This window comes from Myiozetetes cayanensis, unplaced genomic scaffold (genome assembly GCF_022539395.1).
Source record: "Myiozetetes cayanensis isolate MyiCay16 unplaced genomic scaffold, myiCay2020 scf1, whole genome shotgun sequence".
Classification (NCBI taxonomy): Eukaryota; Metazoa; Chordata; class Aves; order Passeriformes; family Tyrannidae; genus Myiozetetes; species Myiozetetes cayanensis.
In genome coordinates this window covers 94,102,378-94,114,873 of record NW_026086604.1, presented here as the reverse complement: position 1 = coordinate 94,114,873, position 12,496 = coordinate 94,102,378, and the positions used below count along the sequence as shown (strand labels likewise).

At 37.8% G+C, this 12,496-nt stretch overlaps 1 protein-coding gene across 2 annotated transcripts in view; it reads left to right on the top strand.

Annotated features, from left to right (window-relative positions):
- The first annotated feature begins 826 nt into the window (after positions 1-826).
- Positions 827-12,496, top strand: part of LOC126643665 (collagen alpha-1(XV) chain-like) — a 122,994-nt gene continuing 111,324 nt past the window's right edge. For both annotated transcript variants that reach the window (XM_050322196.1, XM_050322187.1), the window contains exons 1-2: positions 827-1,126; positions 1,246-1,328. In XM_050322196.1, coding sequence (XP_050178153.1) covers positions 1,116-1,126; positions 1,246-1,328 — 94 coding nt within the window. In that variant the 5' untranslated portion in view covers positions 827-1,115. The remainder of the gene's footprint in view (positions 1,127-1,245; positions 1,329-12,496) is intronic.

Genomic DNA, 12,496 nt, shown 5'->3' with positions numbered 1-12,496 from the left:
ATATAATTAAATGCTCCTTAATTCTGTTTATTGATTGGGATTCTCCTTTCATTACTGAAAAAAACTCCTGTCTGTCTCCTGCTCTCCATCCTAGGTAAACCCATTTTTATTTTTGACTCTCCTAAAATGATCTCCAGCACCTTTCAGCCTAGATTTACTAGGAGCCAATTGGTCTCTTTCCATATGCAATGCTTTTCAGGCTTCCTTCTGTCCCAGTCAAAAAGTGACAATTGCAGCCTTTGTTAAACAACTCTTGACTTAAAAACTCTCTGGTTAATCTCAAGCATATTCTTGCAGAATTTCTTCTTTGAGCAAGAATTAGCTTTGAAGAACTACATGTGGAAAAAACGCTTTTCACGAAGGTAGGGGGGAGGGGTGAAATAACACTTTTAATGGAAACTATTAGAAAAGCTCAGCTACAGGATCTCTATATGTACAGCTGCTGAGGTAGAGACAGACTCTTCAACTACATGCAGGGCATAAATCTTTGTAAATAGGAGAATTGAACTTAGAGAATTTGTCAGCTAAGCAGTGCAGCTCCCAGGTATATGTTGCCACTTAACTGGGGCTGCACCGTCCTGCTCATATCTAAAAACTTACTTGTGATAAAGTTTGGCTAAAATGGCCAGGAAAATGTCCCATTCCACATAAGTATTTATATCACTGGCCATGTAATGCTGGATGGAAGGATGTTAGAGGTCATGTTTTATTGGATAAGTAAGTGGAGGTTATGACTGGGCGGGGGCTGCAGAGAGGGAAGCTGGAGAAGCTGTGCTACTGTCTGTCAGGGTACACAGTAGTTAAAGACAAGGCTGGATAACGACAGTGCTGGGATGGTGTACAGCAGTAAGGGGTGTCCATCAATAAATAAAGTAGGAAGTTTTCGGCAGTGGTCTGACAGGAAAGTCTACACGGAGTCAGATTTCAGAGCTGGAGCAGTGAATTGCAGTGAGTCACACAGAGAGCCTGAGTGCTGCCTTTGTTCCACTTGTGTCTGAACGCTGGAGGAGAAACAGCGGGCTCCAGTTTTTATTAACTTCTTATTTTCATAATCGTAAAACTCATGTGCACTGAACTTTCTCCTCACTTCAGTTCTTTCAACTGACTTTCAAAAAATGCTCTCATGGTAAGAACTCTTGCTTCTAAATTTTATTTTTTCTTTTTTTCCCCTTGTGTTTCTGTATTACACTCTTTGGTCTCATTCTTCCCCCACCCTCATTTTTTTTTTGGGCACACCTGCTCCAGGCATGCCTGGTGGACCTGGGACTTGCTGCTACTGCTCTTTGGCTTGTCAATCCGTGCTGGTTCAGCAGCTCAGATCATAGAAGGTAAGACTTCTCCAAATCATGTTTATAAATTAAGAGTAAACGTGAATTTTAAGATATGCTTCCTAATATGGAAAGAGACTCTACATTTCAGATGTTCATTTTCTCTGCTGCTTACTATCCATCATTTTGTACAGGAAAGTTGCTGCAAGTTAAGAGCTTAAATTCCCATTCATTCAGGATAAGGGGAAATAAATACATTGGTTCCCCAGCTCTAAGGCAGCCTATCGTGCCTGCTCTCTCAATATTTCTTCAGAGTTTAATGATTAACAGAAAGTACTTAAAAGAAATGCAGAATGCTGAATGTTTTTACAATTAGGATGGATGTATGTGTCACTCTAGACATATCAGGAATTTGCCAGGCATGGTGTGAGTGCAAAGACATAGATGCGATGCTTGTTTCAGTGCATAGAGATTTCTCCTGGTGTCTGAACAAATTGTAATTTTCAAATCTCTTGAGTTAAGTGTTCAGTTTTATCAGACCAGTCTTTATGAACTTTCTGTGAAAAGTCTTGTGGTAACTTCAGATCATATGTTCTTGTAACAGAGCCAAATTCCTCAGCATCTCTGGAAGACACAGCCTCACATTTAACTAGTGAGAGAGAACAATGATTTAAAACTTTACATGCAATTTTGAGAAAAGTGAAAAAACTTCATGTATTACTTTTCCATTATGAGCAATGATACTCATGTCAAAAAGCTTTTTTACTACCTTACAAAAAGTAATTGGAATTTGTCACATAACTGACCCCTAGATAACTGTGAGATAGGAGCATTAGGAATTATTGATGGGAAGTAGATATCACACATGAAGACTTTAATGTTACTCAGACTGGTTTTTTCCTTTTTAACTGACACTGCCATAGATAGTGAATCTGAAAGCCAAAGCTCCAGGTAGTTATTTCAGTAAGGTAAACAGCCACAGCTTAGTTATCACTAACAAATGCTGTAAGTACTGATGAGAAATATGTAGTGCTGTATTACATGTAATTAATTAAAGGAACTAACTGGAACCAGCTATTAGAATTAAGAAATGTGTATCTGAATAGTGACAGAAACACAATATATTGCATATCCATTGGAGGCAGATCTGTTGCATCAGGTGAAAATGTTTTTCTTGAGATGATGAATGACAGTCTTTTTTTTTTTTTTTTTTGGTGGATCTATGCCTGTTACTATTTGGTTCTTTAAATATCCTACCCTGTGAAAGTCAGATCAGAATTCAGAAGTAGGAAAGATAATCCCTACTCTTTCTGAACAGATTCCTCCTGTGCAGAATCTTATTGCTGCTAGTACTCCTAACCTTACCATGAATGAAGTGCAAGTCTCCTTAGATCACTAGGGACCTGGAGACTGCCCTGGAATATCTTTCTTCATGATTGTCCTGGCCTAATATTCCCTAGTCACTTATTTGTTAATACAAAACTCCTCTTCCCAAATGTTTACTGAATTTTTATTTAACATCTGATTTTTAAGTGCTTGACATAATGGGGTTCTCACGCTCCTCCATTCCACAACATTGGACTGTGTTATAAGCAATATTTTCCTGATGCTTGATTTAAATCATTTCATGTCCTGAAATCAGGTATTGAGTGCTAGAGATAGCAATAATCTTCCTTCTTTTCTGGTGCTTCAAATCTATGACAAATATAAATTCTTCCTGTAACTGCTGAAGAGTGAAGAATTTCATACTTCAAATCTTTTACTCTAATTTTCACAGAAATAACCTCATTTGCCTTTCTCACAGTTCCTTTTAGCAACAGAGTGCACAGAAATGAATAGCATATTTAAGATGAAAATGTTTGGAGACACAGGGTGATGAATTGACCCTCAGGCCTTTTGCTGCTAAACATGTGCTTTATCCAGTGTCCTTTTCTCACTGTCTCCTTTAAGATTACTGCTTTGCAGGATTCTCCAGCCCAATGATTAATGCTGCACTGCTTTTCTGAGCCCCACCTCTACTCTATCTATCCATAGCACAGATTCATATCTCTAAATTCCATTTAATGAAAGAGAAACTGTGAATGAGTAAATGTGGTTTTAGAGGAATAGTGCAGGTGCCTTCTGTTGTACCATTGTACTGGCTATATGCAAAGGAAAAAAAATGCCTTGAGATGATCTTGAGTTGGTTAAATAATGTCAAGAAAATTGCTCAGGGGTTGAATTATTCACTGAGGGATGGAGAAGGGGTAACTTATTTTTTTACCAACCTGAAGTCAAAGCATCCACCCTCACAGTTTAGAGGAGAAAAGTTTGCCATCTTTGCCTTAACCATCTTGTCTTCTTGTTTTCCCCAGGGGAGCACTGAATTGCACAGCAGGGTTGAGGGTGCAGATTAAAACAGCAGCTTCAGCAGCCCTCCAGCAGAGGGCTTGAGCTCTGCCATGTCTTTGTGAGACATACATGAGAGATATTAGAAAGATTAGTTAGAAAATGTTGATTGATTTCCTATCAGGAACAGTGTTTTGACCAAGTCTTTTTCTTCTTGAAGAAATTCTCTAGTTATGAATATTTCCTAGAGAGAAGGAGAGAAAAACTAAAGAATGGTAGGAAATTGTAGGGGGAAAATGCAGATGGCAGTCTTTGAAATTGTTTGAGAACTTCTGGGTTCTAATTTAACTTCTTATTGAACTTGTGAGGTGTTGCTTTAATTTCCAAGTCCTACAATGTGTGACTACTGCTTTCATTGTAGAATGGAACAGACAATACAACATTTAAACCTTATATTTAAAGTAATGAACTATGTTTAAAATTTTGAAATATTTAATTCAGAACTTTAAAATTCAGTTGCACAGTCTGCAAATTGATGGGATTTGGTCATTCTTTAACCAAAATTTTTGAGAAATACTGTGATCTTGCTTTAGACTAGAAGTGAACAGGAGTTCTGAAATCTCAGCAGATTCTGTGAGTTAGGATTCTGAATTTTTACTATCTCTGTTGAAAGATTTTAGTCCATTTCTAGCTAGCTTTACACATGTACAAAAACATAAGGAATAAAATGCCTTCTTCCTCTTCAACTAAATACAGTATAATTTGAACTATGGGGGGCTTTTGCAGTTTTTCTCCTGTTTTCATAAAAATTGTGCAAATATAGTACCCTATTCTACTTGGGTTTGTGTGGGAGAATTAAAGATATGTTGGTGTCTTAATAAATCACTTCATCACTTCACTTTAGTTCAGTTGACAATTAAGCCTGTATCTCTCTGTTCATGAAAGCATAGTCTGTCTTACCCTATCTGGCACTGCCTCGTGGTGCATGTACTTGACTTTTAATTATGCCTGATAATGTATCTTTGACTTACACTAATTACCCTGGCTTCTTTTTCCATGTTTTGCATCTCTAACAACAAATTAAGTTAGTGACTAGAAGGTACTCAGAACACAGTTCTCAGAACACATGCTGGCACCCAGGCTGTAGACAGAACTTAAGCTGGAAAATCTCAGTGCTAACCCTGAAGAAGTTTGAATGACAGACTGCTCCCTATGACTTGCTCTAGCCACTTGCAGAAGTCACATTTATCCTTCTAGGTTATCTAGTTAGTTGTCACTGTCTCTAAGTTCTTGGCATTGAAATCACTGCATGTGTTTAAAAAATAAAAAATAGAAAAAAATGTTTAAATGTATGTGGTTCTGCAATTTATATTATGTTTATGAGCTCTAAAAGAAGCTTTACAAATTTCTCATTGACATCTGGGTTTTATTATTAGCCAAGCTGAACAGTGCTTTCTTGGCCTAAGTAACATGCTTAGCAATAGTTTACATAAAGCAAATATTTGTCTCTTTCATTGGCTCTCTGTACACAGAAAGGCTGTCATTAGGCTGTTGACATAAACTTTGCACTCATGACCTGCTGAGTTTATTGGAGGAATCCTGAATTATTGACTTCCATTGGCTGATGATCAACTGGTGTTATTCATACAAGCAGCTAGCTGGAACTTCTCTTCATGATGAACTGACTAATGAGTGTAAACAAACATGTATATGCATGTAAAATCTTATTTCTACCAGGTAATTGCTCTATGTGCTTGAAATGTTAAATCTGTGCAATCACTCATGATAGGGATGGTTCAGTCCACTCTTTCCAAAGACAGAACACATTTACAGTGATTCTGGTCTGTATGAAGCACAGTGCTTCACAAAGAGACCTTAGATGGCACTATATCCTCTTGTACCAGACTGAGCACTTGGACATCATCAAACTGCACTTGATTCTAAATTGAATGAGCCACTGTTATCTGTCAGGCACATCTTACAAGCTGTTACCAGCTGTTGTGCATGCTTTTAATGTGGAGCTGAGCCTGGTTTCATGGCTGATAAAAGGTCTTTCCATGCAAAACATAGTAATTTACTATAGAAAATCAGTTGGGTTCAGTTGGGGTCATCTCTTTCAGCAGCTGAAGACATTGATAACAACAGAAGAACAAACCTGATTTAGAAAACTTGTTCCGTTCTGTCACTTTTCTAAATGGATTCATTTTCAGGGTAACACCCTCTACATGTTAATTCTCTTGGAAAAAAAACTACGTGTTTCCTAAGCTAGTCTACCAGGCATCAGAAGATTTTTTGAGCCTTTTTTGAGGCCTCAGAAGGGGAAACCATCTGGGATGGATATAGTGTTATAATAACTGTCTTCATTTCCTCTCTGAAGACATCCTGGTCAGGTTGGAAGCCTGCAGTAGGAAGTTGTTTCCATGATCTAAATAGAACTCAAAATGTCATTTGTGCTTGCATTTGCCACTAAACAGTGTTTGAAGGACCATTTCAATGAATGAGCATCATGAGAAAAGATTTCATTGCACTGTTTATGTTTGGGATATTCAAAAGGTTCCAAAAAACTTATTTCTTATAGTAACGTTAATTACCAAATCAGACACTCTTGTTCTGGAGGCTGCCTGTGCCTTTGGCTGTGATTTCTTCCCCTTTCCTCTGCTGTGCTAGCTGTGGATTGGTGTGGTTTTTCTTGTAATTGTATCTCACATTTGAACAAATTCATGCAGTAGCTTTGCCAATTTATGCAGTGTGCCTTGGATAGGAAGACAATGAATTTTACAGTTTAGTGAAATCTGATTGCTTATTTGAGATGTCATTAATGTTAGCTATTTAAGAGAGGATGTCTATCATCACTATTTTTAAGTGCCTAAAAGTCTTTTCCCATTTGGCCAACCCACACAATTGCAGGTTAAATACTAACCAAGTTAGCCAACAATTTAGACTGTGGTGAATTCTGTTCATGTAATCTTCCCATCTCTAGTAGCTCCTGTTTCCAAACCTAGAAACTCATAAATGTTGCAGACAGTAGAGTGCATGTAGAATTTTTCCAAAGAACAAGTAAAATGGGCAACCCTCAATTTTAATGTATTTGCGTATGAAGAGTGTGAAAGGACAGGTACAACTGACAGAGCTGAATGTGCCCTGCCAAATAATTGCAGTATTTTAAAGGAATTTTGGCTGGTTTACACTCCTGTCTAAGAAGAGATGGGATCTGAATGAAATTCTTCTGAAGGGTTCTGAGAAGAACCAGGGTTTTCTGGAGGAACTCAAGCATGTTTTTTCCCAAACATTGAATGGATAGAGGCCTGAATCTGGTAACAGCAATTCAGTGATGAGATGTTAATTTGAACTGCATCATCATTCATGGTCTTCTGCTTCATTTTCAGTACTGAAGACAAAATATTAACAAGAAAGTGTTTTGGTCAGTTCATTCTGTACTTGGGAGCCTCCAGGGTCTCATGACTCTCGTTCTACCTTCCCTGCTGCCACTGAATCCGCTTCTTGCGATCATCAGTTCCTACCATACTGACTTGTAACTGCTCAGATAGGATTAAATTCCAGTCCTATTTGGGGCATATCTTTCTCTGATCTATGAAATCAGAGTTCCATATGTAGTCAGGATGTCTGGCTCTACTTCTTTAGAAAGCTAAATATAGCTTTTGGCTTTCTCTTTTTTTGTGGTCAGCGACTAAGAGGGCATTATACTACCTGGTCATTGTTCATTGCATTTTATATTCACTTTCCTTCTTACAAGTGATACATATTACCTAACTCAAGGAGAACAGAATCCACCCAGAAATAATTTTAGTCCTGTGCTGCCTGCTAAAGAGTAAGTTTATGACTCTTGAGAAAAAGAATAGTGCTCCAAGACATGCTTCAAAGTTTCCTACAAGCTGTGGATATTCTGAATATCCTGTAATTGGGGTTTACTGCAAAACAGTTTCAGAACATAAACCAGCATGACATCCAAGCTCTGAATCATCTCCAGTGATATTTCATATAAGTAAACTCAAACAGTAAAAGAAAGCATATGAGAGTTGGAAACAGGGTCAGGTGCCATGGCAAAAATATAGAGAGACTGTCTGATAGTGCAGGAATGAGGTCAAGAAAGATTGCAGGGGCATGGAGACAGACCAAGTACTCAACACCTTCTTTGCCTTGCTTTTTACTGGTAAGATATCCCTTCAGGAAACAGCCCCTGAGCCGATTGGGAAAGTCTGAAGCAATGAGGACTCAGTAAAGAAACATTGAAACCAGATGGACATCATAGGCAAGTCCACAGGACCTGGTGGGACACATCCCTGAGGGCTCATCAAAGTGATTCACTTTCTGTTTAGGAAGTTCTATTTTCTCAGACTGTCATTATATTGTGTTCTAATTAGATAACATATTTAACTACAAAGTACTACATGATTTTTACAGACTACAAAGTAGAGATATCACTTTTGTTCGGTGAAAAAAAATAGTGGAAGATGACCAACAGAAGCTCAAAATTGCCTTGGAAGAAACCAGAAGTACCTCACCAAAACTAAACAAACCAAACTGAAAATGCCTTTTAATGGAAATTGCTACCTTACAGCAAACTTACCTGGATGTCTCAGGTAGAATCTAGTCCCATAATTAAAAGTGTTCCCTGCAAAAGTTTTACAACTTGTTGAGCCATAAGCCATACTCATGAGAAAAACAGGCACCTAGAAAGAGCAGATCAGTTTGGGGTGGGAGAGGAACCATCTAGCTTTTCTAGATGTATTATTTTCTCTTCCTTGATGTTACCAAAGATACTGAACCAGGTGACAGTATACACCAAATTCTTTTCCACCCTCCCTCTGCCATTTTACGTGGATACTGTGTGTATATATGTTTGATGTCTTCATTTGATAACCGACAGCTGAAAAGCATACACTACAGGTACAACATTTCTAGAAATACATTATTTTAGAGTTGTTGCTCTTTGTCCCTGTGTTTCTTTCTGACCCACAGAAAAGTTCTGTTGTACTCTCAGTACTGTTACGTTGCATTAGAAGGTGAATCTTCAGGTGTTGTGGACAACTGAAACAAATGTGCTGGTAGCTTGCTAGACATCACTGTTTACGTGGTGGTCTACAAAGCAAACTGAGGGGAAAATTATGCAAAATTCAAGGCTTTCCTAGGAATCCTTTCATATTTGGAACTCCTAACATCAAAGTATCCATTGATCAGCCTCAATAATCCTCCTTCCAGTCCATTGGCTGGATCATAGGGTGAGGTGTGAGGGAATGGTGCCTCCTCACAGTAAGAATCTTTATTTCTGCCCTCCCACTTTGGTTAACTACATACTAACTTAATACACTGCATCGCTTCTGGGAATATGATGCTTTTTTATTCTCAAAGGCCCAAAGTGTTAGCTTTTCTTAGCCTTTCCAAAAGCTGTTCCAGTTCCATCTGTTTCAACACTTTGCCAAACCAACATATCTCTTTACTTGGTAGGAGGAACCACTAATCTAGAATGAATGCTCCACAGTAGTACTGCCACTTTGCGGTGCTTGTGGGTGTGTCTGTGTGTGACTCTAACCCTTTCCTGCATTTCACTGTAAAAAACAAGCAAACATTTCATCCTGTTCAGACTAGCTGTGAATGTGCTTTAAGACACGTGGTTTCGTTTGTTTTTTTTTCATTTTCTGTCTTTAGTTTCTTTCACATGCAATTACAGGAAAGGTATATGACACATGAGAGTTTTGCAAGTTTTCTCAGCTGAAAAAATCTGGCTCTTGATGAAAATAACCTATCAGATATTGTAGTGAAATGGTATTAATGTAAAAACACTTACCTGAAAGAGTTTAATTAGAGTTCTTTAAAGTATGCTATATTAGTGTATAATTGTGTTTGGTTTTGACAAAAAGTAGTTGACTGAACTACTGCTAAGGTGGCCTTATATTATAATCAAGGCCTTGATTCTCCATGTATATTTCTTGCCTTTTTTTTTTTACTATTTTTTGCTAGTTGTTGGGGGTTTTGTTTATTTGGGGAGACCAGGATTTTTTTTCTGTTGCACTTATAGTGAAACATATATCAATCATAAGATGCAAATCTGATGAATTGGTACCAATATGGCAACTTCCTGGTCCAGAGATATGATAAGAGTCAGGGAGTGGGGGTGGTGTTCAATATGAGTGTAAACGTGCATAAAATTTAAAGGATGCACTCTTAGTAGAAAAATAAGCAGAACACTCTTGACCTGAAGTATTGTAGCTCCTTTTCTACATTTCTCTTACAGAATTTCAAAATATAGAATGAAATTGTGGTAACTCTGTTAATGCTTTGCCCAAACCAGCTTTGACTTGTTCAACAAGAAGCTTTTCATTTAAAAAAAAAAAAAGTTACTTGTATTCTCATATTCTAGGTGTCTTTCAAGACATATTGTTTCCATACCCATTGCAGAATTCCCATAAAGAGTGTTCAAAAGAAGTCATTGCCTCCTTTAGTTCTAATACAGTCAGCAGAACAAAACTTCACTAGTAAATACATGATTTGGTACAAATCCCTGAGATAGCTATGGGGCAAGCTAGACTACATGATTACTTTGTCTTGCCCTCAGTTCTGTGCATAATTACAATACTGTATCCATACACTGAAGTATTTTGGAAATATTAACTATCCCTGTGTGATATGTTTATCTGATAGGAACAAAAGTTGGTTTTCCCCCCTCTGAATGAATACTTAGCTCTGCTATGTTTTCGGTTCTTTATGGATAAATCTTTAAATGTAGGACAGTGCAACACAAACAATGCAGACTGGAATCCATGAAGGAAAATCTGTTAGAATTGTCCAAGTGGTTGGTAGGCAGTGTTTATTTCCTTACTAAGGAAGCTGGGGCAACTGTGTCCTTCTGGCTCACTTTGGCCTTTCCATTTTTGATTCACAGTATGCAGAAGGAGCAAACTTTGCATTTTGAAACCAGAGGAGGTGGTGAAGCACTCAACACTTGTCTCTACATCCTCTGCACAAGGATCAGGGAAGAACTTGTTCATAATACCTGTACCTATCCTGAAGTGCAAGTGAATCAGTTTGACAGGCTTTGTTCTCTGCATTCTCTATAAAGGTTATGACAAAAAGAGTTCTCAATTGACAGATTACTTAAAATACATTTTGAAGTTTAAAATGCTTTCTTGTTCTCTGATCTTTCAGAGCCCACAGTCAGACAGGTTACACTTACCACAAACTCTGTGGTCCATCCTCCTCTGCGACTGTTGCACCCTGTCTCAGAAAGACTCTGTCACAGTGACTACGGTCACAAACTTCAGCTGTTTGGGACAGAGGCAGAATGTACCTCTGCATTAACACAAGCAAACCTTTATTGCAGTGACTGTGGTGACATTTGCTCCTGAATTATTGTCCTTCTACTCTTGCACAAGTTAAACGCTCAATATAAAAAGTTAAGTCTCTGATTTCAAGAAGTACTTCTCAAAACAAAACACATCCTGAGCATGGAAAAATGTCTAAAGACAGAAAATTAAAAACTGTCATATTCACCATATGGCTAGCATGATAAATATAGTACTTAAGACCAAATGCATTTTCCTGATATTCTGTTCAAATGCATTTTCATTTTTACAATACAGAAGAGTATGTCAGAGAATTTCTTCTCTGGAGTTAACCTGGAATAAATTATTTTAAAACACTATCCTGTTCTGTCAGATATGCTTGCCTCAAAGTAAAAAAAGAAATAGTTCAGACCTAGAGGACTCTGTCCTAAATGGGGCAGACTCCTAAAATATCAGTTTTGGTGACTCTGTGATCTAAGCTGTGGTTTATTGTTCTGATTCTGTGTTATTCCTGCTATATGGATATGTAAATGTCACAGAAAATAATTTAGGATAATCACCAAACATCATGAAAAGTTTCCAACCTGCGATATATATGGATTTTTAAAACTTCAAGCCAACAAGAAATCCTTGCTGAAACTGGTGCTTTATTCATCTCCTAAAAGTTAATCTCATACATAAGTGGTTGTAGGATCAGGGCTTGAATAAAGAAAGAAGAGTATGTTGGAAGATTAAGAAAACAGGCACATATTTCTTCCCTTAGTTGCCACAAATTTATAAAATGCAATCCAACCTAGCACAGATGTACAATCATTGTCTTTACCACTTTCTTCTAATTTTAACTCAGAAACAAACACATATGTACTTCCCAAACTGGAAATCATTCCCTGCTGAAAGAAGACTTGTGCCTATCATAGTTGTGACTTAAATCACTAATAAATTCTTATGTGTATTCCTCATTATATAAAGTTTTACAGCAATGTGACCTTAACAAAGAATTACTTGGCAGAATTCTGTCTTTCAAGAGTAAAAATTACTGGACTTAAAAATTTCTTCATGGCTTTGTATTAACCTGATGACACATTTGATGTTTCTCTAGATACAAGAAAGTTTTGATACATAAATAAGGTTTTTTTCATTTATAGTTTTTCTTCATTTAGAAGCCATTTCATGAATATGTCTGTGCTCTAAATATACACTCTTATTTTCTTGATAGCAGGTGTAGGCTGTCAGGGAGCACCAAAGGTAGTCTTCCCTGTAGTGGTGAGGGAGCTGGAAGCCCCACATGTGAACAAGTGACCTCACCAGAAAGGGTGCAGTCCCACAGTTACGAAGCAAAATGAGTGGAATATGTTTGTTGATAGTAGCCAAGTTCAGCCAAGAGTCCGTATCATTGCACAAGTCCACAATGATAGGAAGGTCCAACGTCAAGCCAGGAGTACAAGTTTTTACTTAAAGGTCTGGGTTGTGGTGAGCAGGACTCATGGCTGGACATGGGCTAGACAGCTGCAGCATAACACAGGCAGGAGCCAAAGGCAAGATCCTCAGCTTAAAGGGAACTGCCAAAAGAAGGAGCAGGAGGGAAACTCATTTCTTGGC